Source organism: Caretta caretta, chromosome 7 (assembly GCF_965140235.1).
Source record: "Caretta caretta isolate rCarCar2 chromosome 7, rCarCar1.hap1, whole genome shotgun sequence".
Taxonomy (NCBI): Eukaryota; Metazoa; Chordata; order Testudines; family Cheloniidae; genus Caretta; species Caretta caretta.
The window spans coordinates 25,342,328-25,369,987 of NC_134212.1; the positions used below are offsets into that span (position 1 = coordinate 25,342,328).

Consider the following 27,660-nt stretch of genomic DNA (forward strand, 5'->3'; position numbering starts at 1 on the left):
CGGTAGGACCTCCAAATTGTCAAAGTCAGATTCAAGACTCACAAAATTTGTCAGACCACTCTGTTTATTAGCAAAGCGCTTTGCCAGTGCACCCAGATATGTGAGACTTCTGCAAAAGTTCAAGCTAACTTATTTAAACAGATAAGGGAAAGCCAATTTAACATAAGAGACAAAAGGAAGCAGAAACTGCTGTGTGTATATACCAGACAACACCAATGAGGTAATAGATCATGCTAGCCACTTAGAACAAATCGCATATCTTCCCCACAAAGAGCCAAGTTCTTTATGGAAGTGGCTAAGTAACCTTTTCAATTTCTCTGGCATAGGAAACTGGTTGTTTCAGGAAGCCCTAATTCTCCTGTTTGGAATCCTAATAATTTTTGTATGTTTTCAGTTACTTTCCTGTTGTATCCAAAATTGTGTCAGGCATGCTACACAGATAGCTGCCCCAAACCAGAGTGCTAATTTGATGATTTTAAATATCACTGATGAACAAAGAGATAAAGAACGATTGATATGTGGAACCCAGTAATTGTTGGTCATTGTGTAGCTTGACCAAAAGGAGGGATTGTGAAAGTAGAATGAATTATACTGAAATTATAATTCATTAAACAAATGCTGCTTGAAGGGTTTGTTGAAATATAGTTGTCAGGAAGAGAAACATTAAGGAGTGTGAGACAATGGGTCCTACTGAGCTAGGGTCCTAGCTCAGTAGGAGCTCTAAGTTAATTAGTTTGAGGACCCATTGTCTCACATGTTTCTCTTCCTGACAACTATATTTCAACAAACCCTTCAAACATCATTTCTTTAATGAATTATAATTTCAGTATAATTCATTCTACTTTCACATTGTCCACAACCTGTTCATGACTTTTACTAAAAATAATTGTGACAAAATCTTAACCTTACACATTAGCATAGAGTTCAATTTTAGAGTAAATCTCAGGAAAAACTTCCTAACTGTAAGAATAGTAGGTCAATGAAACAGACTCTCTCAGCAGGGTTGTGGAAGCTTCTTCACTGGAGGTTTTCAAAAGGAGGCAGGATAGCCCTCTCTCTTGGATCGTTGAGACACAACAAATCCTGCATCTTGACTGGGTCACTAGATGACCCTTGCGATCCCTTCCAACCCTATGATTCTATGATTCACATTGTGCAGACTGATTTGATTTGTATTTCTATAGTCAGCATGTAAATCAGAACACTCATTTTCTGTAAACTTATGTATTTCTTTTCTTTAGCTTCTTAGATCAATTAAGGATGTTAATGAGCCTAAATTTTTGTCACATGATATACCTCTGTTCATGGGTATAACTAGTGATTTGTTTCCTGGTGTTAAGCTTCCTGAAGCAGATTACAATGTAAGTTCATTTGTAAGGTAACTTTTTTCACTAATACTCATGGCATTGCATCATTTGTAATTAATGCAGTATTCTATTTCTAATTGCAAAATGAGGCCCTGTGGTTTTCTTTTGAACCCAAAACCAGCCTTGAGTCTCTCATCATTTGCAGATCTGTATTTGTCTTTGAAGTTTTGGCCCATTTATACCTTAGCCCCTAACAAATCCGAGGACCCCTCTTACCTTAAACAGCCTTTTTGGATGTATACCAGTATGAAAGCCACCCCACTTTCCCTGGATTTTAGCGTCTTTTGTGAGTAACTTGCTGGTCCCCTCCCTAGCCTTTGGGGTTTTCCAAGTTATTAGGCATGGTGAAACTTGCCATGATTACTTAATTCTTCCTGTTCTTCTACAGTGGAATGGTGAGAACAGAGACGGCCAGGCTGCCCTCTTCCTCTTTCAGGGACTGGGTGAGGTAGCTGGTCTCCCAATCCCCTTCCTTCCCACCAAAGGGGAAAAAAAATGCAGGTGGGAGTTAACCAGATGTCTGTTCCCAAAAGACTTCACACAAGTTCACTTTGAAGTTCTAAATTTTGTGGAAACCTGAAATTCCTAGTGAACCTGGAAGGTTGTACTGCTACAGATCCAACTTATTGTAGGTTCATGAAATGCACATGCTTCTATTATGATAATGTAAACCATGTGGGATGTTTTAATACACCAGCACAACCTTGGCAGAAGGGGAAATACTTGTCTTCTATTACCTTCCATAATACAGTAATTGGAGTGAGTAGGGTGTAAGCAGAGGCAGATGTTCAGTAAAGAAGGTGAAGATTTTGTTTTCCTTACCCACAAAATACCTTCTGTGTGCAGTTACAGCACAGCATCATTAGCTCTTTTTGTAGGGAGTCTACAGTTTAAACAGTACAGCAGCACAGCTGCAGCACTTCAGTGTAGACATTTACTCCAGCGACGGGAGGGGTTCTCTTGTTGTTGTAAATCCACCTCCTCAAGAGGCGGAAGCTACTTCAACGGAAAATTCTTCCATCAACCAAGCACTGTTTACACGGCAACTTATTTCCCCTTAACTACGTCGCTCAGAGTGCGTGTGGATTTTTTGCATTCCTGAACAACATAGATGGGTCAATCTAATTTTCTAGTGCAGCCCTCAGTATTAGGCTCTGAGATAGAAAGGATTTCTTTGTACTGGATAAGCCATGTCACTGTTATAAACAACATGAGACATATAAACATCACCAAAGGCCATCAATATCTCAATAGAGAATTTGAAAACTTAGCCTTATCTTTGCCTAAAGTAACAATATTTAGTTTAAGTTACAGCATCTTAAATTCTGCACGTTAGTAAATAGTACTTTAGTCAGGGCATATCTACTTAGGAACTTTCAGAAAAGTTAAGATGAATGTTAAAATGTGAAGCTAAAACATTTTAGTTAAACCCCTGTGTGGACACTCTCATTCAGAAGTAACGTGGTCTTAGTTTTCTTTAGCCTAATCCCAGAGGAGTCAGTAATTAACTAATTTGATTCTGTTATCCACAAATGTAATAAAACATACTGAGAGTGGGGTGGAAGTTGTTCTAGGCAATAATCTGAATATGGAATGATGTATGATACAGGTTCCTTTTGTTCATGAAGAAAATTATATGGCTTTATAAAGGATTGTTGTAAACTATGTAATATATAACCATGAAAATACCCTTTAAAAAAGACTGTTATGATACTAAAAGGTTTTATTTTGTTTTGATTTTAGGATTTTCTGGAATGTGCCAACGAATGCTGTGTTATAAATAATATCCAGCCTGTTAAAGTTTTCATTGAAAAAATGATACAGACCTATGAAATGATGATTGTTAGACATGGGTAAGATTACCAGTGCCTGTTTCACAAGTACTACAGGTTATAGTTATGTTTTTTGTAATAACCAATAAAGAATATTTATGTAAATAGACTAAGAAATTATTTCCACTTTTAAAAAAGACAAACAGTGATTATTTAAATCAAATATAGAAAATCCCAATGGTCACTGTATGCTGCAGAATTTTTATATTGGTACATTTGGATATCCTAATTTTTAATGCAAATTTGGTGCCCAAGAAAGTGGAATCTCTGAAACCAGACATATTTGATTCTGCAGTCCCAATGCTCCCTTTGAGTTCGGTAGCAATTTTGCCTGTTTAATGTTTGCAGTTTGGGCCCATGTTGTGGAGAGGAGTTGCTGCTGTAAGAGCTTGCCTGTATTAAAATATTAGCCCACCAGATCTCTGCCATTTTCGTCTTTGCCTTTTTTTGAGCAGCAAGTATGTGGTCGTCATATTTGTACAGTACCTCAAGAAATAAAAACATATACTTAGCTCTAATGTATGGCTTTGCATATTCAAAACTCTTTGCAAACATTGACTAGTTAGTCCTCTAAAATACTCTGAAATGGGATGAAATTAACAAACTTATTTTGAGTTATGACTAAAGATTTTTGTTTTAGTGCAGGTTCCTCATCTATCTTTTCTTTTATGATAATCTTTCCTAGACAGCAAAGAAAATTAGAGAATAAGTATAGCCCCAATTCTGCAAATAAATGCACTAGTGTGAATCCCTGCTGCTGCACTGAGTCCAGTTGGGTCCATTTATGTATTTTAATTGTGCGATCAAATATATGCAGTTGCATGAGCAAATCAAGTATTTGCATACACAAATTACCATTTAGACTCCTAACTGGTTATTTTGGACTTATCAAATACTTGATTGGTATGGGTAACTGTGGTAATAGCTCACACAATGCAAGCACATATATTTTTCTATTGACTTCCTAGAAACATGGTTCCTAACCATTGAATCAATGATGTAATACATTTCACACTATAATTTTTGCTACATACAGAGTCAGATCCACTTAAGCATGTGCTTAATATTAAGCACGAGTAGTTCCCATTGAGGCCAATTGGCTGGATCAGTGCCATAAAGTATATATTTGATGAAGTTAAGATTTTTAATAATAATTTTCTTTTATCCATAGCTTTATGCTTGTTGGAGAGCCTTTTTCTGGGAAGACCAAAGTTCTACAGGTGTTGGCAGATGCACTAACCCTTATGAATGAACGTGGATATGGTGAAGAAGAAAAAGTAATTTTTAGAACTGTGAATCCAAAATCCATTACCATGGGTCAACTTTTTGGACAATTCGATATGGTATCTCATGAGGTATTGTGTTTTATATGATTGTTTTTAAAAATATTGTATAGCAATTGGCCATATTCCTCCATTGGTTATGCTTGTGCAAGCCCGATGGCTTTGATAGGTTTGCATGGGTACATCCATGCCTTCACTGCAAGGTGCTCTTATTCGGGTATTGCCCCTAACTCCCTTCTATCCACAACACACAATTCCCTCAACTAAGTTGGTAGTGCTTTAAATCTGGGCTAGCTGGCCTGGCTAGGGGTATAGGCTAGAGCCTGGATACCGCTGTTGCTTACGCTGGTAATCCACCCACTCTGCAGTGAGGACTCAGTACTTTTCCCATGATTTCCCCAGTGTACTCAGAAAGACAGGCAGGTTCTCCCACAATTCATTGAGAAAGAATCATAGAGCAGCTCAGCTTACTGCAGCACAAAGAACCATGGGAGTTGCCCCCAGAAAACTGACCAGCATACACTGAGGGAGCATAGCAGTACTAGTGAGGACACAGTAACATGGGTATGGCTTTGCAGTGTGGCTGCTCACATTCAGGCTAGCCTGACTTGGGTGCTTAGACCCTGGTGTTGATCACTCGAGTTAACTGCTGTGAAGATATACCCTGAGAGCAGAATTTTTTTAAATTTATGAATAACTGGACCAAAGGCAAATATACATTGTTATGGCAAAAGGTGCTAATGGCTTGCATGTTAGGGGTCATTGATGTATAAATCCTCAGGATGAAACTCCCTACAAAAAGAGCTAATGATGCTGTTCTGTAACCACACACAGAAGGTATTGTGTGGGTTAAAGTGCTCTTCTATGTATGGCAATAGAGGTGCTGAGGTTCCTGCAGAGCAGCTGCACTGAAGCAGGGTAGACCCCCAGGCTCATCTTTCAGGGCCATGTGGTCTCCATGTGCAGCCTTGGGCATAGTCTACACACAGTTTTTGTACTGCTTTAATGTTTTTGGTTAGGGGTATGATTTTTATTCCACTGTAGTTAACTCAGCACAGCCCCTAGTGTGGAAGCAGTTATACCAGTATAAAGTATACTTATACTAGTATAGCCTATTTCTATAGAAGTATGGGATTGAGCTACAGTGATATAAGTTCATTTATACAGAGGTAACTGCATCTACACTAGGGAGTTATACCAGTTTAACTATATCACTTTCTAAACTAATATAATGAAAGTAATACAAAAACTGTGTGGACAAACATCTGGTCTAGAGTTTTCCAATATGTAAAACTCAGAGGGTGACACAGGAAGAGGAGACTGTGAAGTAATGAAATTTGTATGAGGCCTTGGAGGAGGGAGGTACAAGATAGCTGCTTTTTCATGGCCACACAGGAAGAAAAACAAGATGCAATGGATGTGGTTTAATTAGGCCACAACTTTATTCACTTAACATGTCTGGGAATACCAGGCAATAAATCATACAGTGCAGGTCATCGTTCATTCCTTAATCAGTTCTACCTGTTTGGAAGGGCTCCCATCAGCCCTCCCACTTACCAGCCTGGTCCCTGTCCATTGTTGGGACATTGCTGCCTTCCCCTCGTGAGAAGGCAAAGGGTTCTGGAAAAATGGGATGTTTTCTCCACTGTACCAGACATTAGGAGTCCCAACCCCTCTTTTCGTAGGATGCCTTCCCCTAAATCTTCTTCCAACTCCTGTTTATCAGGGAATTGTATCCTTTTTGTAACAAGTACCTACACTGGACACCTGCCATAAAGAGGCACCAGCAATTAGTGTGGCTTCTTTTGGAGACTGGGAAGAGGTGCCTTATTTCAACTTTCTGCAAGAAGGAGTTGCCTGTGTGCTCTTCATTACCATCCCTTGTTTGAGGAAACAAGACTTGTGTATATTTTGTAAACAAATTACACTAAGACAATACCAGATTTTTTTGTCACCAGTTTCTGTTCCAAATGGGAAACTGAGGCCATGTCTACACTTACCGGTAGATTAGCACTGCTGCGATAGATGCAGCAGTGTCGATTTAGTGGGTCTGGGGAAGACCCGCTAAGTCGATGGCAGAGCGCTCTCCTGTTGACTCCAGTATTCCAGCTCCCTGAGAAAAGTAAGGTAAGTCAGCGGGAGAGCATCTCCCGTCAACACAGCAGGGTGTAGACACTGTGGTAAGTCGACCTAAGCTATGTCAACTTCACTTACTTTATTCATGTAACTGAAGTAGTGTGTCTTAGGTCGACTTACTCTAGTACTGTAAACAAGCCTTGAGACTTGCAAAGCCCTGAATTCTGTTACTGCTTGGCAAAGGGTCAATAAAGTTTTTTAATAGTTTTTAACACTTCTTCATGTTTTTACTTTGTTCTTCTCTGTTTTGTTCATTAACATGAGCTAAATAGAGCCCTGATCCAGCAAAATTCGTAAGCATGTAAGTACTCCCATTGACTTTAGATTTAGAATTTTTAAATATGCCTGTTTCCATTTTTTCCTGATCTAGTGGACAGATGGTATTGTTGCCAATACTTTCCGAGAATTTGCTTTAGCTGAGACATCTGAACGCAAATGGGTTGTTTTTGATGGTCCTATTGATACTCTGTGGATAGAAAGTATGAACACAGTGCTGGATGACAACAAAAAGGTAAAACATAGGCGTTATAAATGTCTAAAGAAAATGCTGTGCCACTTAAGAAACAAAATTCTGCATATAAAAGAAAACAGCACTTGTAGCTATACCTTCACCTGAGGTACAATGGAACCAGTTGAGTAGGCTTGTGATTAACTTGTGTTTTTATGAGAGAGAGAGATATGTCAGGAGAGTTGTTTGTGGGGGTTTTTCGGTTGGTTGTTTAGTTGTTTTATATCATAGAATAAGGTATTTAATTTGACCACATTTCCTAATCAAACATATGTTCTAATCTTGTCACAAAAATGCAAAATTTATAAATGGGATTTAAAAGAAAAAGATACTAGAAGTTTAATGATATTTCTTCTCTGGAAAACCTTACAACCAAAATATCAAAAATGGTCTCCAGTTGTGGGTGTCTATATTTTTGTATGCACAACCTCAGACACACGGGGCCTGATTTTCAAAGTTGTACTCACAACTCTCACTGACTTCAGTTAGAGTTTAGATGCACAGCACCTCTGGAAAAACAGCCCCTAGGTGTCCCAAGTTAGGTACCCAAATCAGAGGTCACTTCGTGAGCCTATACTATTTTGGTGTGGTGTCTCATGGTATCTACACTAGGCTATCCTGTGCTATGTTCGTATGTTCTGCAGCACAGGCTGCAGCAGACTTCTGTCCGACCTTGTGCAAGTTAGACCCTTGCCATCCTTTCCTGTTCCCATCCAGTGCAGGAAGATACCAACTTTAAGTGGTGGGTAGACCTTGCAGGTGGCAGTGCTGGGAACTGTGGCTGGTGCTGGTGCTATAGTTGTGCTGAGTCTCAGGAACTGAACATTTTAATTTCTGTGAGCAGTCCAGAACCAGTGCCTAGACAACTTCAATGGTCATGAAAATAGTTGTCATGGGGTTTTCCTGGAAAAACTTGAAACTTTGCAGTTTGAAGCATGAGTTTCTCCTAGTTTGTTAAACATTTTCATTAATATTTTTGTTGTTGAAAAATAATTGTGTAAAACTTCAGTAGTTTTGTGAAGCTTATAGAAAGGGCAATGGGTCTGATTCACTTCTCACACCAGTGTAAATAAGAAGTAACTCCACTGAAGTCAATATATTAATTCGTGTAAAGCTGGTATAAGTGAGAAAAATCAGGTCCGATATTTGTCCTTTACCTGTGATTTCCTCTTCTAGCAGGGACTGAAAGATCATTTGAGTCCTGTAACACAGTTACAATTTCTATTTCCGCAATTAATAGACAAATGAAGTGAGTGGCAAAAGTACAGAATTTGGCCCAAAGAGAATAGAAATTGGTTACTATTTCAAATGATTGTTGTATGGTGCGATGGGTAATGACATGTCTTTCCCATTTACTGTTGTTAGCTTCACTCATTTCGAAATGGAGATCATCCAAAGATATAAACACATTAATTTACAAGTGAAAAAGATTGTTGTTACATAAGGTTTTGCTAATATTCATAACCATGGTTGTTAAATTAACTCTTCTTCATATTTAGCTTTGTTTGATGAGTGGGGAAATCATCCAAATGTCTGCTCAGATGAGTCTGATCTTTGAAACAATGGACCTTTCCCAGGCTTCAGTAAGTTTAGTAGTCAGTTAAAATGTAATCCATAATTGCACAATTATACAATATATAATGATGCGTGGACTTGGTCTTAAAAGTGAATTTACTATTCTTCTTTAGCCGGCTACAGTCAGTCGTTGTGGAATGATTTATTTGGAGCCATCACAGCTAGGCTGGATGCCGCTTGTAACCTCTTGGTTGAACAGCTTACCTGAACCCCTGAGACAAAAGGAACAGCAAGATCTACTGCAAGAACTTTTGAACTGGTTAATACCACCAGCCTTAAGATTTCGTAAACAACAGTGCAAGGTATTTTTTTGTTTTTATTTTCACCACAATAATTATGTTGATGTTTCCATTTCACTCTCTGTGTCCTGTGACAAAACACTCAGCGATGGTTGTGGCAGATTTTTGCATATGCAGCAGATGCACCTGATTTTGAGAGCGCAACTACTTTGCCCAACTTGGAAAACTTGACCAAGCCCTGGTCTACACTAGGACTTTAGGTCGAATTTAGCAGTGTTAAATCGATTTAAACCTGCACCCGTCCACACAATGAAGCCCTTTATTTCGACTTAAAGGGCTCTTAAAATCGATTTCCTTACTCCACCCCTGACAAGTGGATTAGCGCTTAAATCGACGTTGCCGGCTCGAATTTGGGGTACTGTGGACACAATTCGATGGTATTGGCCTCCGGGAGTTATCCCAGAGTGCTCCATTATGACCGCTCTGGACAGCACTCTCAACTCAGATGCACTGGCCAGGTAGACAGGAAAAGAACCGCGAACTTTTGAATCTCATTTCCTGTTTGGCCAGCGTGGCAAGCTGCAGGTGACCATGCAGAGCTCATCAGCACAGGTGACCATGATGGAGTCCCAGAATCGCAAAAGAGCTCCAGCATGGACCGAACGGGAGGTACGGGATCTGATCGCTGTTTGGGGAGAGGAATCCGTGCTATCAGAACTCTGTTCCAGTTTTCGAAATGCCAAAACCTTTCTGAAAATCTCCCAGGGCATGAAGAACAGAGGCCATAACAGGGACCCGAAGCAGTGCCGCGTGAAACTGAAGGAGCTGAGGCAAGCCTACCAGAAAACCAGAGAGGCGAACAGCCGCTCCGGGTCAGAGCCCCAAACATGCCGCTTCTATGATGAGCTGCATGCCATTTTAGGGGGTTCAGCCACCACTACCCCAGCCGTGTTGTTTGACTCCTTCAATGGAGATGGAGGCAATACGGAAGTAGGTTTTGGGGACGAAGATGATGATGATGAGGAGGTTGCAGATAGCTCACAGCAAGCAAGCGGAGAAACCGGTTTTCCCAACAGCCAGGAACTGTTTCTCACCCTAGACCTGGAGCCAGTACCCCCCGAACCCACCCAAGGCTGCCTCCTGGACTCAGCAGGCGGAGAAGGGACCTCTGGTGAGTGTACCTTTTAAAATGCTATACATGGTTTAAAAGCAAGCATGTGAAAGGATTACTTTGCCCTGGCATTTGCGGTTCTGCCTTTGCAAAAGGTTTCTGGGGAGGGCAGCCTTATTTCGTCCTTCATGGTAGGACACTTTACCACTCCAGGCCAGTAACACGTACTCGGGAATCACTGTAGAACAAAGCATTGCAGTGTATGTTTGCTGGCATTCAACCAAAATCCGTTCACGCGGTGGGAGGAGGCAAAATGCGACCTTGTAACGAAAGCACATGTGCTATGTATGTAATGTTAACAGCAAGGTTTACCCTGAAAGAGTGTAGCGACTGTTTTATAAAATGTGTCTTTTTAAATACCGCTGTCCCTTTTTTTTTCTCCACCAGCTGCATGTGTTTCAATGATCACAGGATCTTCTCCTTCCCAGAGGCTAGTGAAGCTTAGAAAGAAAAAAAAACTCACTCGCGATGAAATGTTCTCCGAGCTCATGCTGTCCTCCCACACTGACAGAGCACAGACGAATGCGTGGAGGCAAATAATGTCAGAGTGCAGGAAAGCACAAAATGACCGGGAGGAGAGGTGGAGGGCTGAAGAGAGTAAGTGGCGGGCTGAAGAGAGTAAGTGGCGGGCTGAAGACAGGGCTGAAGCTCAAAGGTGGCGGCAGCGTGATGAGAGGAGGCAGGATTCAATGCTGAGGCTGCTGCAGGACCAAACCAGTATGCTCCAGTGTATGGTTGAGCTGCAGCAAAGGCAGCTGGAGCACAGACTGCCACTGCAGCCCCTCTGTAACCAACCGCCCTCCTCCCCAAGTTCCATAGCCTCCACACCCAGACGCCCAAGAACGCGGTGGGGGGGCCTCCGGCCAACCAGCCACTCCACCACAGAGGATTGCCCAAAAAAAAGAAGGCTGTCATTCAATAAATTTTAAAGTTGTAAACTTTTAAAGTACTGTGCTTAAAGTGCTGTGTGGCATTTTCCTTCCCTCCTCCACCACCCCTCCTGGGATACCTTGGTAGTCATCCCCCTATTTGTGTGATGAATGAATAACGAATGCATGACTGTGAAGCAGCAATGACTTTATTGGCTCTGCAAGCAATGATTAAAGGGAGGAGGGGAGGGTGGTTAGCTTACAGGGAAGTAGAGTGAACCAAGGGGCGGGGGGGGGTTCATCAAGGAGAAACAAACAGAACTTTCACACCGTAGCCTGGCCAGTCACGAAACTGGTTTTCAAAGCTTCTCTGATGCGTACCGCGCCCTCCTGTGCTCTTCTAACCGCCCTGGTGTCTGGCTGCGCGTAACCAGCAGCTAGGCGATTTGCCTCAACCTCCCACCCCGCCATAAACGTCTCCCCCTTACTCTCACAGATATTGTGGAGCACACAGCAAGCAGTAATAACAGTGGGAATATTGGTTTCGCTGAGGTCTAAGCGAGTCAGTAAACTGCGCCAGCGCGCCTTTAAACGTCCAAATGCACATTCTACCACCATTCTGCACTTGCTCAGCCTGTAGTTGAACAGCTCCTGACCACTGTCCAGGCTGCCTGTGTATGGCTTCATGAGCCATGGCATTAAGGGGTAGGCTGGGTCCCCAAGGATACATATAGGCATTTCAACATCCCCAACAGTTATTTTCTGGTCTGGGAATAAAGTCCCTTCCTGCAGCTTTTGAAACAGACCAGAGTTCTTGAAGATGCGAGCATCATGCACCTTTCCCGGCCATCCCACGTTGATGTTGGTGAAACGTCCCTTGTGATCCACCAGAGCTTGCAGCACTATCGAAAAGTACCCCTTGCGGTTTATGTACTCGGCGGCTTGGTGCTCCGGTGCCAATATAGGGATATGGGTTCCGTCTATAGCCCCACCACAGTTAGGGAATCCCATTGCAGCAAAGCCATCCACTATGACCTGCACATTTCCCAGGGTCACTACCCTTGATATCAGCAGATCTTTGATTGCGTGGGCTACTTGCATCACAGCAGCCCCCACAGTAGATTTGCCCACTCCAAATTGATTCCCAACTGACCGGTAGCTGTCTGGCGTTGCAAGCTTCCACAGGGCTATTGCCACTCTCTTCTCAACTGTGAGGGCTGCTCTCATCTTGGTATTCATGCGCTTCAGGGCAGGGGAAAGCAAGTCACAAAGTTCCATGAAAGTGCCCCTACGCATGCGAAAGTTTCGCAGCCACTGGGAATCGTCCCAGACCTGCAACACTATGCGGTCCCACCAGTCTGTGCTTGTTTCCCGAGCCCAGAATCGGCGTTCCACAGCATGAACCTGCCCCATTAGCACCATGATGCATGCATTGTCAGGGCCCATGCTTTCAGAGAAATCTGTGTCCATGTCCTGATCACTCACGGGTCCGTGCTGATGTCGCCTCCTCGCCCGGTATCGCGTTGCCATGTTCTGGTGCTGCATATACTGCTGAATAATGCGTGTGGTGGTTAATGTGCTCCTAATTGCCAAAGTGAGCTGAGCTGGCTCCATGCTTGCCGTGGTATGGCGTCCGCACAGAAAAAAGGCGCGGAACGATTGTCTGCCGTTGCTCTGACGGAGGGAGGGGCGACTGACGACACGGCTTACAGGGTTGGCTTCAGGGAGCTAAAATCAACAAAGGGGGTGCCTGTACATCAAGGAGTATTTCAGGCAGGACTGCACGGAGGGTTCCAATAAGAAATGGTGCACCTAAGTTATCGTTGTTATTGGAACAAGGAGGTTAGCCTGGCCTCTGATTGATACATGGCTAGATTTACCTCGCTGCACCTTCTCTGTGAGTGACTGCAATGTGACCTAGAGGAATGAGTCCCCTAGACAGGGGAGGAGGCAAATGAGTACAAAACAAATCTGGTCTATTTCTTGTTTTGACCCACTCCATCTATCTTTTACATCTTTGGCTGGCAGCAGACGGTGCAGAAGGACTGCATGCCATCCACATCTCATGGCTGCTCGGCAGAAGATGGTACAGTACGACTGCTAGCCATCCCCATCTCTTGCCTGCCTGGCAGAAGATGGTGCAATACGACTGCTAGCAATCCTCATCTCTTGCCTGCCTGGCAGAAGATGGTACAGTACGACTGCTAGCAGTCCGTATCGCCTGCCCGCTCACCATAAGACGGTTCAATAGGACTGACTGCAGGACTAAAGAGAATGACCTGGTCAAGTCACTCCAAATTTAGTCCCTGCGACCATGTCTGCCCAGGCGCTCCCAGCCGACGCGGCCAGGAGCACCTCGGACACGACGAGGACGACTACCAATCGTATTGCACCGTCTGCTGCCAGAAGGCAAGGGGTTGCTGCTACTGTGCAGCAAAGCCGTACCGCGTCTGCCAGCACCCAGGAGACATAGGGTGACGGTTACCTGAGCGGGCTCCATGCTTGCTGTGGTATGGCGTCTGCACAGGTAACTCAGGAAAAAAGGCGCGAAATGATTGTCTGCCCTTGCTTTCACGGAGGGAGGGAGGGAACGGGGGCCTGATGACACGTACCCAGAACCACCCGCGACAATGTTTTAGCCCCATCAGAGTGCTCCATTGTGACTGCTCTGGACAGCACTCTCAGATGCCCGATTGTTTGCCATTGCTCTGACGCTGGGAGGGGCGCTTACAGGGTTGGCTTCAGGGAGCTAAAATCAACAAAGGGGGTGGCTTTACATCAAGGAGTATTTCAGGCAGGACTTCACGGAGGGTTCCAATAAGAAATGGTGCACCTAAGTTATTGTCCTTATTGGAGCAAGAAGGTTAGCCTGGCCTCTGATTGATACATGGCTAGATTTACCTCGCTGCACCTTCTCTGTAAGTGACTGCAGTGTGATCTAGAAGAATGAGTCCCCTAGACAGGGGAGGGGGGGAAGCAAATGAGTACAAAACAAATCTGGTCTATTTCTTGTTTTGATCCACTCCATCTATCTTTTACATCTTTGGCTGGCAGCAGATGGTGCAGAAGGACTGCATGCCATCCACATCTCATGGCTGCTCGGCAGAAGATGGTACAGTACGACTGCAAGCAGTCCGTATCGCCTGCCCGCTCACCATAAGACGGTTCAATAGGACTGACTGCAGGACTAAAGAGAATGACCTGGTCAAGTCACTCCAAATTTAGTCCCTGTGCCCATGTCTGCCCAGGCGCTCCTGATCGACCTCACAGAGGCGACCAGGAGCACCTCAGACATGACGATGACGGCTACCAGTCGTACTGTACCGTCTGCTGCCACAAGGCAAGGGGTTGCTGCTACTGTGTAGCAATGCCGTACCGCGTCTGCCAGCACCCAGGAGACATAGGGTGACGGTTACCTGAGCGGGCTCCATGTTTGCCATGGTATGGCGTCTGCACAGGTAACTCAGGAAAAAAGGCGCGAAATGATTGTCTGCCCTTGCTTTCACGGGGGGAGGGAGGGAACGGGGGGCTGACGATATGTACCCAGAACCACCCGCGACAATGTTTTAGCCCCATCAGGCATTGGGATCTCAACCCAGAATTCCAATGGGCAGCGGAGACTGTGGGAACTGTGGGATAGCTACCCACAGTGCAACGCTCCGGAAGTCGACGCTTGCCTCGGTACTGTGGAAGCGCTCCGCCGAGTTAATGCACTTAATGCACTTAGAGCATTTTCTGTGGGGACACACACACTCGAATATATAAAACCGATTTCTAAAAAAACGACTTCTATAAATTCGACCTTATTCCGTAGTGTAGACATACCCCAAGAATATTAGGTGAAATTTGTAGGTAAAAGATATTTCAAAGCTAACCAATATCATAATGAGTGAAAAGTAATCTCACCTGAAGTTTGAGGGGAGGGAAAAGGATTGTTTTATGTTAGGGGAAGCATTTTATGTAATGCTCACATGCCATACAATAAGTGGTGCTCCCCATGCTGCACCTATAGGATTACATACATTGTGTCTAATTTTTTAAAAGATGCATGATTGTCATAATTACAGATTAAGAGGGTAGCTTTTCAGGGACAAGACAAGGGAAAAGGATTTTGAAACTAAAAGAAAAACACTTGCCCCTAAATCTTTTGTTTAGAGCCAAAATATAATTTAACTGTGTTTCCAAAAGATATACTAAGATTTGTGAGAAGTATTTGGTACTGTGATATCAAGCATTTTCCATTCTTTGTGTCTTGTAGGAGCTGGTTCCCACAAGCAACAGCAATGCTGTAGTGTCTCTCACTCGACTTTTTGAAATGTTACTTTGTCAAACTGTTCAACAGGATCCTACCAACAAAAACATCCGCACATGGATTATGGTTGGTCTTTTACTGGATGTATTTTAAAAAGAAAAAAAAACAATTAATTGGTAACAGGACTCTTGCAAAATTAATCTTTTCATCTTGGCTTTCCTGCAATAAGTGCATCACACCACATGAGCAAGCATACACATACATACACTTCGTGTATACGCACACACACACACATTCTGCTAACTATTCAAGTTCACTTTAACTCGGTAGGTGAAAGAAGAGAGAGCTGAGAAACTGTTGCTACTTTTCTAAAACTTGGGAGGTGCTCAAACACTACCATGATAAGGGATTTATAAGTACCTAGACAGATATATTTCAACCCTTTTCCTATCTGTTGTCAATTAGTTTAGAACATTTTGTTTTAACTCATTCATGTTTTAATTAGACCAAGCAGCTAGCTAAAGAATGATATTGTGGAAAGAATGATGTGCATATTATAGCAATGCATTTGTCAGGTTGTGCAGAAGTTTCATGGTATGAGAAAAGCAATTTCTGAGGCATACATTAATCTTAAAATGTTCTTTAGAGATTGACATGAATAGAGAGCTCCAAAATGAATATCAGACTGAAATGATGTGTGGGATCTGCAGCTATTTACAAACTGCTTATGCTTTACTTACTTGTTTTATGGTCTTAGTAGAATCCATGCATGAAATTAATCCCTGGTGCAAGGAGCACCCCAAAGTCCTTATAGACTAAGCCCATATAAGGGCTCTGCTGGATGAGTAGCCATGCTGTGGAAGTAGCCTCAAGACTGGCCAATGCAGGGCTAGTTCAGAAGCTCACTATGGAGTTGGTCTGTGAGTGGGCTGTGGGCAGGGTCATGGATCCACATCTATGTTGTGCCCCACGCAATTAACATGAAGGGTTGTGTCCATTGTTCCTGTGGGACAGCACTGAGCCCTGGCCCTGGCTTGATAAAGGAGTACATTTCAAATCCCTGCACTTCACTTATGTAGAGTCTGAATACTCAAGCTTTATGTAGGGGGAGTGAATTTCACTCCTGGAGGCTATTTACAGCATCACATATTCATTTGAAGTCATCAGGGATTTGATATCATGTTTTATTTGTGCAGTAGGATGTAGTGAATTCTGTGTCGAAGAAGCTCTGTCTCTGCTTCTTTTCAAGGTCACATTCAGGTACTTAGATACTACAGTGATAAGTATGGTTGCTTCTCTGACCTTCTCCTCTAAAACAGACACATACCCCGTGCAAAAACAAAACTCCTAGTTCTAGTGTTTGCAATCAAAGAATCCCTCAATCCACATGGCTCAGTGCCTTGTGTGGTATCCTCAATTGCTTCCAGCTGTCTCACTACACAAAAGGGCTTAATTGCTTCTTCTGCTGAACCTGAAAGAAGGGGGCTTATCCTTAATGAGGTTTGTGATTGTCTTAGCTCAAAGACCCACATGATGGCTGCCATGAGCACTTTTCAGCATAATAGTATTCCTTGTAATTTTATATGTTGATCATACCATACAGTAGTTATCATTTCTGAATGGTAATTGTTTGCCTCCTTGTACTCACAGGCTTGCTTTGCTTTCTCCATGGTTTGGTCCATTGGTGGAACTTGTGACAGTGACAGCCAAGTCCTTTTTGATATCTTTATGAGGGATATTCTAGCAGGAAGGTCTGAGGCTCATCCAGTGCCAACAGCTGTGGGTAAATGGGACTGTCCCTTTGATGAGAAAGGCTTGGTCTATGACTATATGTATGAGGTATGAGATTTACTGATTGCTCATTTTTAGAGTAGTTTAAATAGATCCTCAAAATCTAAGTGAGAGAAGAAAGCAGCTAGGTGGAAATGTTAGCTTCTTAGTATCCTTTGGGGGCAAGATTGACTGGCTTTAATGGGAACAGGATTGGGTCCTTAGTGCAGTAAATGAACAACTGTTGGTTGACAAAAATTTATTTTATTTAATAATCAGTTTATTTATTCTTTTAAAAAGAATTAATGCACTGACTTTCTAAACAGAGCTTTTTAGTAAATGTCTACCCAGTCTACCTAAGGCGTGTCTAGACTGCTGCGTTTCAGTTCAGCTGCAGTTGAGGCCCTTGGAGATTTTGAGTTTCATATAGAGGGAAGCACATGCTTAAAATTTAAGCATGTTTATAAACCTGTTGTCTTCAATGGGACTATGCATATGCTTAAAGTTAAGCATGTGTACGTATTTTCCTGGATAACAGGGTCCTAGAGAGATAGGGGAAAGAAGGGGGTCTGAACATCCATTTCTAAAATGACCCTCCATTCCTTTTAATGTTTGCTCATCACTAGTGCAATGAGGAAAATAAATACATAAGCACCTGAAATACTTAATATTACATTAACTTGTTAAAGAATAAAGTGCTTAAGAAAACCTTTTGAATGTCAGTACTATATTTTCCACTGTAATTGAAATCTGTGTTTCTTCTTAGTTGAAAGGCAAAGGACGCTGGGTGCATTGGAATGAAGTCATTAAAAGCATTAAATATAGTGATGATAAAAATGTTAAGATTCAAGACCTCATAGTCCCAACAATGGATACAGTCAGATATACCTATTTGATGGATTTATGCGTTACCCATGGAAAGTAAGTACGTCTATTTCATGCAAAACGTTGAATGATTTCATTGTTGTTCATATAGAACCTTATCCAAAGACCACTGAAATCCATGGAGTCTTTCTATTGACTTTAATACTTCTGTATCAGGCCACCAGAATGTATCAATATTAAAATATACTGTTCTTGGCTCATTAGAAAATAAACAAAAACAGACTTTCAAGCATCTGATTACATTATTTCTATAAACTTTTTAGTTTTAAAGTCTTTGATTTATAATCCAGCATTCAGTATATCCATCCCACACTGTTCCACTGATATTGTTAGGATGGCTGCTGAGATTTGGTGCCTCCTTTCTTTTTCTTTTAGAATTAAATTTCTCTTAATTTTTCTTAAATTAGTCATGAGTTAAAGATGAGTTAGTCATGAATTAAGTGATTAAGACATGCAGAAAAATGAAACAAAGATATGGATGGATGGATGGATCCAGGGATGGATTTTAAAGCAGAAAGCTTCAATTTTAATAGCTTTTAAATTTAAAAGGGAGGTTCTTCTTTGAGTGATGTCCCTATGGGTGCTCCACTGTAGGTGCGGCAGTGCCCCGTGTGCCTGAGATCAGAGATCCTCATCAGATGTGCCCTTTGGACTGCACATGCCCACCTTCCCCATCTCGCACCGTGAGAGGGATGTATATATACCACTGTGCAATCTGACCGCCCCCCAGTTCCTTTTCTACAACCTTCGTTCTGAGATGGAATCCACAGCAAAGCCTACTTGTCCTTTTTGACCTGTTAGATAGTGCCTTGTCTGTTAGTTTTAGTGTAGTTTCAATAGTTCTTTCTTTTTGATCTCTCCCTATATGTATATATATATTTGCTTTTTTGCTTTTATGTCTTCTAACCTCCCCATTAGTTAGTCGGTTTTTTTTTTTCTTGCTTCCTGCCTTTCCCCACCACGGAGCTTTTTCCTCACCCTTATGCCTGGCTCTCCTAGGTTTAAGAGGTGTGTAACTTGCCAGATTGCCTTCCTGGTAATGGACAGTCACCCACAGTGCATTCACTGCCTGGGAGAGGGACACATCCCGCAAGTGTGCTTATTTCCACGACCGCAATACCAGGGCCAGAAAAGACCAGGACATTCGGTTGCGACTTCTCCTCCTGGAGAAATCACTACATCCACCATTGGACCCTGGCCCAGACACTACCCCTCTATGGCCCTCACGCTCCACTGGGTCATCTACTGACCTTCATTTGCCTCATCCTTCTAAAAGGAAGTCTTCTCTTCCTCGCTCTGATGGGGAAAAAAACAGGCTCCCTCATCACCTGCTGAGACACCGCCTGCCAGAACGCCATCCCCTGCAAAGTTGGTTGCCTCGACATCCTCGGGTATGGGACATAGCTCCAGGGCCCATCTGAGTACCTCCGGTACCAGTGCTCACGAAACATCTAAAGACCCTAACGGGGCAGATCTCCAGCCCTTAGTGCCATCTCTTGGTGTTAGAGACAGAGACATAAGACCTTTGAAACTGGTGCCAACTGTGCCAATCAGATCTGCCTGCTGGTGCCGATGTCCTTTTCTGTACTGAGCAAGCCCTTGGCACCGAGCAAGTCTGCCGCACTGAGCAAGCCCTTGGCTCCGAGCAAGTCTGCTGCACTGAGCAAGCCCTCGGTACCAAGCAAGTCTTCAACTCCTTCTGCTGGCTGCTCAGGAGAATGTACTCTCCCTCAGCAGTGATGCATGTGCCAGTGAGAATGATGCTCTTCCCTCCTTCCCAAGAGTTTAGATACCCCAAAGACCTATCTGTCTCTGATGTACCTGAGTCACCACTTCTCAGACATGACGTCCCTCCACTTCCATCCTCTTTGCCAGAAATCACACCACTCTACCCTTTCCCCTCCAAGGATGAGACTTCCCTTCCCTAGTGACGCAGAGGAGGAAGAGGAGTACTCCATCCCACCCTCACACTTGAGACAGGCTCAAAGTCCTCCTCTCTACACACTACTCACAACCCACCATTGGACAAGGGCCCTGGTATGGACCACAGTGGATGCAGCCCCACGTGCAACTCCCTCAGCATTGGCCATGCTGAGGTCCTTGGGCCATGTACAGAGCACAGTTTGGGAAGCCTCCCACGGACGAAAATCAGAGGCCTTCACCTTTGCCTTCTCCATTGATCTCTTGACCACCAGAGCCTGAGCCTTTCCCTATGGTGGATGAGGAGGAAGAACAAGAGGAGAAAATTCCACCACCACTCCATTTAGCCTCATCAGGAGAAGAAGAGGAGATCATTCCTCCACCCGCTACAGCTGACGACTTCAAAAATTTCCAGGAGTTGTTTTGCAGGGTTGCAGACTCCCTCCACATTCCTTTGGAGGAGGTGAAGGACTAATAAAATAAGCTGCTTGACATCCTGCTTACATCCTCCTCAAAAATAGTCCTCCCTATCAATGAGGCCCTTCTCGATCCTTCCAAGGTGCTCTGGCAGACCCCAGCATCCATCCCACCGACTTGCAAGCAGATGGACAAAAAATATTGTGTTCCCACAAAGGACTTTGAATTTCTGTTTTCTCACTCCACCCCAAATTCCTTGGTTGTCAATGTCGTGCAAGAAAAGGGACACCAATACCAACCTCGACATGCCCACCATGATAGAGGTTGGAAACGATGGACCTGTTTGGATGCAAAGCTTATTCACCTGCTACTCTCCTGTTCCATTTATCCAATTACAATGTTGTCATGGCCAAGTATAATTACACCAACTACTCTAAAATACAGGAATTCTGTCAAGACCTTCTTGATGACAAAAAAGAACAACTCCAGGCACAGAAATGTGAAGGGCACATCTTGGTCCATACAGCTTTGCAAGTCTCTTTGGACTCTGTGGATACCTCTGCCTGTTCCATCACAACTGCCATTGTCATGAGATGGGCATCATGGCTGCACTCTCAGGCTTTCCAAAGGAGATACAAACCACCATTGAAGACCTACCCTTTGAGGGCTCCAAATTATTCATGGTCTGTACAGATAACTCCCTACAGTCCCTTAAGGACTCCCAAGCAACTGTTCGTTCTCTGGGCATTTACACTCCAGCGCCAAAGAAACGCCCCGGGAAGTATCAACTTCCTCTATGATCCCCAACACTGCAATATGCTCCCCAGTGACAATATGATACCCAGCAACATTGGCAGAAGCCCCTTACCAAACGCAAACATGCGACTCCACAGGGGGCTACTTTTCATGCACCTCCAATCAAACAACAATTTTGAAGTTGTGGTCAAGGCCATCCCCTGAGAAGCCATCCCCTGTTTCAGTCACATCAACCGTCTTTCATATCCCACCAGTTTGGTGAATACCTAACCCCTTTCTTTCCATCATGGCGGCTCGTTACCTCAGACAAGTGGGTTCTGGAGATCATTAGGGAAGGATACTCCATCCCCTTCCTAGCTATCCCACCCCAACACATTCCCTCCCTGTCTCTCTTCAGGGACACTTCTGACACTCGTCCTACAAGACAAAATAAATCATCTTCTGTGACTAGGAGCTATAGAACCAGTCCTGTCCCAGCACAGAGTGAAGGGTTTTTAATCTCATTACTTTCTGGTCCAAAAGAAATCCAACAAGGGAAGCCAATCCTAGACCTTCAAAACCTAAATAAGTTTGTCAAACTGCAATGCTTCAAGATTGTTACCCTCTACACCATTATCCCAGCACTGGAGCAGGAGTATTGGTTCTCAGTCCTCGACCTCCAAGACACGTATTTTCATATCACAATACACCCTGCCCACAGACAGTTACTCCAGTTCATCATGAGGACCAATCACTGTCAGTACAAGGTATTGCCCTTCTGACTGTCAGCAGCATCTCATGTGTTCCCCAACGTCCTTGCAGTCATCACTGCCTGCCTACACAAAGAGGGTGTTGTCACCTTTCCATACTTGGATGACTGTGTCCTCAAGGCCCCATCAAAAGCCGACCATCTTCGCACCATCCGTATTACAATGGACCTTTTTTTGAGCCTCAGCCTTTATGTAAACTTGGAGAAATCTACACTGACAGCAGTACAATATCTAGAGTTTATCGGGGAACAACTGGATATCATACAAGCTTCAGCCTTCCTCCCAGCTCACAGATTCTTGACTACAGTCGATCTTGTATCCAAGGTCAGAACCTGCCCCCAGATCTCAGCCAGGACATGTCCCCAGCTACTCTGCCACATTGTGGTAGCCACCTTCATGGTAAAACACACAGGTTTACACATGTATTGCCTTCAGCTGTGGCTGCATACAGTCTATGTCCATCACAGACACTGCCTGCATGAACTCCTTTCCATGTCTATAATGGTCAAGGACTCACTACTCTGGTGGACTCAGCTCAAAAATGTTTGTGTCAGTATTCCTTTCCTTCATCCAGCACCATCCATGAGTCATCCTTGTTCGATTGGGGAGCGCACCTTCTCAATCACACAATCGAGGGCAGATGGTCTTTCACTGAATCCACCCCGCACATCAACCTCCTATAGCTACAGGCAGTCCGCAATGCCTGACAACACTTTCTCCCATTGATCGCACATTGCACCATTAGAGTCATGACTGACAATATCACCTGCATGTTTTACATCAACAAGCAAGGCAGAGTGAGAGCCCCTCTTTATGCTCAGAGGCACTAAAATTTTAGAACTGGTGTATCCAACATGGCATCACCATCTGAGCCTCATATCTCCCTGGATGCCAGAACACCACTGGGGACTCACTGAGCAGGTGATTCTCCCATGATCACGAGTGGGAACTGGATGCATGAGCCCTTCAGCACATCTTCAACCGCTGGGGATTCCCCACTATAGACCTCTTTGACACATCAGAAAATGCCCACTGTCTTCAGTTCTGCTTGAGAATGGGACTGGGGCACGGATCCCTGGGAGATGCATTCCTCATGGTATGGTATGCTCTGCTAATCTATGCCTTTCCTCCCTTTTCCCCTCTGTCTTGTGTACTCCAGGGCCCAAACAGCCGTATAGCTCTGACCTGGCCACAAGAAGTCTGGTATACTTAGTTCCTTTGCATGACAGTATACTCTCCGATCTCTCTTCACCTACCTCCGTGCATCCTTTCTCAGGATGCAGGTCGCATCATCCTTCCCAATGCACAGCTGCTCCACCTGAAAGCATGACTCCTCCATAGTTCCAGGATTCAGAAATAACCTGTTCAGAAGCAGTTAAACAAGTATTCGTGAAGAGGAGACGTGACGTAACATGACTAGAAGCACATAGATTCCAATGCTGGTGTGCCTCCTATCAGGCTGACACAATGAATGCTCCATTACCACTTATCCTGGAATATATTTTACATCTTAAATAGTTGGGATTATCCACCAGCTCCATCCATGTGTATTTGGCAGCTATCACAACCTTTCACTGCCACATAGATGGCCGCTCCATTTTCAACCACCCACTCACAAAACATTTCCTACAGGGCCTCCAAAATCTTTACCCTCACATACTGGATGCAACCCCTGCTTGGGACCCTGGCCTCTTTCCATGCTGTCTTACAAGACCTCCATTCAAACCAATAGCAACATGTTCCTACATTCACTTATCTATGATAGCATTTCTTGTCGCTATCATCTCTGCCCAACATGTTGGTGAAATTGGAGCCCTTATGGCATACCCCCCCGTGTACAGTGTTTCATAAAGACAAGGTTAAGCTATGTCCATGTCCAAAATTTTTACCTACGGTACGATCCTCTTTCCGTCTCAATCAATCTATCTACCTTCCTTGCTTCTTCGCAAAGCCTCACAGCAACCAACAGGAGACAGCATTGCTTATCCTGTATGTCAGATGAGCATTAGCTTTCTACTTGGACAGAACTAAACCTTTCCAAAAATCACCATGCTTATTCCACACAACAGCCAAAAGATCCAAAGGTCCAGCCATCTCTAAGCAATGCCTTTCAAAGTGTATCTCTCAATGTTTACATCTGTCCTACCAACTACACAAATGACAGCTTCCTCCTGGAACTAGACCACATTCCAACCGCTCGCTCTCCTCCTCTATTGCTTTCCTCAATAATGTTCCAATAATTTACATTTGCAAAGTGGCCACATGGGCATCAGCAGACACTTTTGTCTGTCACTATGCCATTACTCAGGATGCATCAGCAGATACTCTACTAGGATGCACTGTCCTATCATCTGCAGTAAATGCCGCTCCAAAGCCCCAGCCTTCCAATTACGGGCACTGCTTTCTAGTCACCTGCAGTGGAGCACCCATAGGGACATCACTCAAAGAAGAAGAGAAGGTTACTCACCCTGTGCAGTAACTGTGGTTGTTCAAGGTGTGTGTCCCTATGGGTGCTCCACTACCCACCCTCCTCCCCTCTGCCTTGGAGCTGAAACATAAATTCTGCAACAAAGAAGGAACTGGGAGGCGGTTCAACCAGTGCTATATATACATCCTGCTCATGGTGTGAGATGGGGAAGGTGAGCATGTGCAGTCCAACGAGCACTGCTGATGAAGATCTCCCATCCCAGGCTCAGGAGGTGCTGCCGCACCTACAGTGGAGCACCCATAGGGACACACATCTCGAACAACCTGTTACTGCACAGGGTGAGTAACCTTCTCTTAACATACCATACACTCCTTTCTCAAACACTAGGTATACATTTGGGTCCTGTTCAGGGTTAAATGGCCTCCATACCAAAAAACTAAACATTAAGGTTAGCCCTCTTCTGCCTGACCCCTAGGATTCAGCCCTTCTCTGAGTCCTCTCACCCTTCCCCCCATGAAGGGGAATGATGGTAGGTTTGAAAGATCTCTCAGTCTATGAGGTCTTAAGGTCTCCCCTTCTTCTTCCAGGCTAATAGGGTCTCCCACTCATGATTGCCTCTGGGAGGTGACCCGTTTGAGTTGCTCACCCACAGTGAACATGAGTCATAAATTGCAATGGAATTACAAACTCCACCTGTAAACATACAGTTTTTAAATTCCTGCCCTTACTCCTTATTTACTTAAAACTAGGCCTTCTTGTCAATCTGGTCTCATGGGACAAATTCCTTCCTGATCCCATAAACTGACCATCAGTCAGACCCACAGCATCTTGGAAACAGTTGAAATTATACCTCCATTACAGGGCGGGGATAGTGGGGCAGCAACTGCAGCAAGATGGCTGCCGCAAACCCTGACGATTTCACATGCAGGAAGGGGAGAGGTCATGAGAGATTATCAGCTCTCTTTCCCACTCTCCCAGTTTATGGCAGCAGGGAGAGGCAGAGAAATCTCTCCACCCCCTCCCTTATCCCTCTGTGGACAATTTCCATATGTGTTCTAGGTGAGGTGGGGGTGGAGCAAAGGCTTACCCCTCCCTTTCCTTCTCTCTCTTCCCCTCAGGAACTCTGGGGTTGTCTGTACCCTGCAGGTCTAATCAAACTTCCTCCCCTCCCCTGAGATGGAAGGTGAATTATCTTCTTATATCAACAATTTCTGGAGTTTTGATAGTGACAGCTGGAATTTTCAAAGGGGCATAAGAGAGTTAAGTGTCTAAATCCTATTGACTTTCAAAGGGAGTTGAGCACCTAAGTCACTGAAAAATCCCAGCTGGCATTTCTAAACTTCCTATTTCTGGTGGGTAAAATTCACACTAGTGTCAAAATCATGCACAAGGCCCTCTGAACTATTTACTCCTGATCTTAAAAACTTTAACAGAGCAGAATTATGATTACAGTGTAGACACAATGAAGTGTATTTCAGACTATGCATTTCTTCGTCAGTAAGGTCCCTCTACTTTGCAAGCCTGATTCTACTTTTAGTTACACCTCTGCAACCCCATTAATTTTAAGTGCATCTTTATTTCAGTGGGGTTGTAGGAGTGTCTAACTAAGAATAAAATTTAACACGCATTTTGAACATTTTTGTGTTTTTAGTGGTTTACATGTATTTACAAGTAGAGCAGATTTGTTCAGTATTTCATTTTTAGTTTAATTGGGTGTATGTTTTATTTACTATTTTGCTTTTGATTGACTAATGTAAATTTTTATTCTTTTTTGCAAAGACCATTGCTTTTTGTGGGACCAACAGGTACTGGGAAGTCTGTATATGTGAAGGATAAGTTAATGAACAACTTGGAAAAGGAAAGATACTTTCCATTCTTCATTAATTTTTCAGCACGGACCAGTGCCAATCAGATCCAGGTTGGTAGGAACAGCTGGTTTACATTAATTAAAATGAGATTATATAGACAGAGATGTAAATGTACTTGGAATTTGTTCACTGGATAAGATTTGGCTCTGTCATTTCAAGATACTTTTATTGTGATATTTTTATAGTATGGTTCCTGGAATGTCAATGAAATGTTGTTTAAAAACAAAATATCAGCATAGACTCAATTTACTTTACTCTGGCCCTCGAATTCACATCTCCTTTTAGTCTCATAGAGCCTGTGTTTGCTGATCTTCAGGGCATAGTGTAGAGCCCATCTGCTCACTGAGGTTGTTGCCTTAGGGCTAGTCTACACTGGCAACGCTAAAGCGTTAATGGAGACCACGTCATAACGTTAACTTCATTAACGTGGTTTGTGTGATCGCAGCAGAGCGCTGGGAGAGAGGTCTCCCAGCGCTCTAAAAAACCCACCTCCAGGAGGGGTGTAGCTACCAGCGCTGGGAGTACGGCTTCCAGCGCTGGGGCACTGTCTACACTGACACTTTACAGCGCTGAAACTTACTGCGCTCAGGGGTGTGTTTTTTTTTCACAACACTGAGCGAGAAAGTTGCAGCGCTGTAAATTGCCAGTGTAGACAAACCCTTAGTGGATAAGCATATAGCTTGGTTTAATTGGGGTTAAGCCTCCTAATGTTTATTTGATATTTGTCACCAAATCTTTGTGGTTTTATTTCATTTGTGTATATGTGTTCAGAGACGTAAGCTGGACTTGATTTTAGAAATCTAAGATAAATAAATAAAAATTCTCTGCTTTGGAAAAGAATATAAAGTAATAAAAAAGTTCCAGAAATGATTTATTATGATTCAACAAAGCTAACCCTTATCATTAAGAATGAGAATGTGGCTAAATGGCATATTAGTGAAATTGGGGGTTTTGGTTGTTTTTTTTTTTTTAATTTTTAAAACAACCTGATGTTTAAATTTGCTTTGCTTTTTTTGATATCACACTCCAAAAATTGTAATAAACACCTGGAAGTTTCAACATTTACTGCTCTAGTATCAAAGCATACACTAAGATGTTACCTGCTCACTGGCTTTCATAGCTAAGTTTTTATGTATATAGTTTCTCAAAATAAGCATTTTGTAAGCACAAAAACTCAGGAGGATGTGTGCAATCTACATTTGACCAGACAAAATGAATGGTTACTGTAATCATCTAACTGTAGTACTTGATTTATATACCCAAATGCTACACAGTTTTTGGTTATGCAGATGCTTTGGTTTTGATCCCACAAAGGGATTTGCTTGTGCAAACTTTTCTGCCTGATGCCAGTGCAAATGGGTCTCATCAGGGTTCTTTGGTTTGAAAATTGTAAGTACGATTACAAAGGTGGGTGACCAGTTTTGTAGAAATTTGTACCATATGTTTTCTCTGTTGTTTAATATATTAAATGTTTTTTGTAATTGCAGTGTGTTGAAATCCTACATAAATCTGGAGTAATTTTCCTGTTAGTGGATAGTTCTTCTTTTTCCTGTTAAAGAAATTTTTCCCACAGTCCAAATTTCCCTTTGTTGTTCACCGAGATAGTACTATATCTCTGCTGTGAGTGGTTTCCTT

The 27,660-nt window shown here is 43.3% G+C and overlaps 2 protein-coding genes across 7 annotated transcripts in view; both read left to right on the top strand.

Annotated features, from left to right (window-relative positions):
• The window catches only part of DNAH12 (dynein axonemal heavy chain 12), a 177,429-nt gene that overhangs the window by 57,725 nt on the left and 92,044 nt on the right, over nucleotides 1-27,660 (top strand). For all 6 annotated transcript variants that reach the window (XM_048856800.2, XM_048856798.2, XM_048856795.2 and 3 more), the window contains 10 exons: nucleotides 1,242-1,361; nucleotides 3,111-3,220; nucleotides 4,371-4,554; nucleotides 6,989-7,129; nucleotides 8,626-8,709; nucleotides 8,815-9,003; nucleotides 15,239-15,358; nucleotides 16,883-17,071; nucleotides 17,769-17,923; nucleotides 25,937-26,075. In XM_048856800.2, the coding sequence (XP_048712757.1) occupies nucleotides 1,242-1,361; nucleotides 3,111-3,220; nucleotides 4,371-4,554; nucleotides 6,989-7,129; nucleotides 8,626-8,709; nucleotides 8,815-9,003; nucleotides 15,239-15,358; nucleotides 16,883-17,071; nucleotides 17,769-17,923; nucleotides 25,937-26,075 (1,431 nt within the window). The remainder of the gene's footprint in view (nucleotides 1-1,241; nucleotides 1,362-3,110; nucleotides 3,221-4,370; nucleotides 4,555-6,988; nucleotides 7,130-8,625; nucleotides 8,710-8,814; nucleotides 9,004-15,238; nucleotides 15,359-16,882; nucleotides 17,072-17,768; nucleotides 17,924-25,936; nucleotides 26,076-27,660) is intronic.
• LOC142072686 (uncharacterized) lies at nucleotides 9,036-11,097 on the top strand. Its single transcript, XM_075130317.1, has 2 exons — nucleotides 9,036-10,111; nucleotides 10,499-11,097. Exons 1-2 carry the CDS (start codon nucleotides 9,532-9,534, stop codon nucleotides 11,038-11,040), a joined length of 1,122 nt encoding a protein of 373 aa, XP_074986418.1. The 5' UTR covers nucleotides 9,036-9,531; the 3' UTR covers nucleotides 11,041-11,097.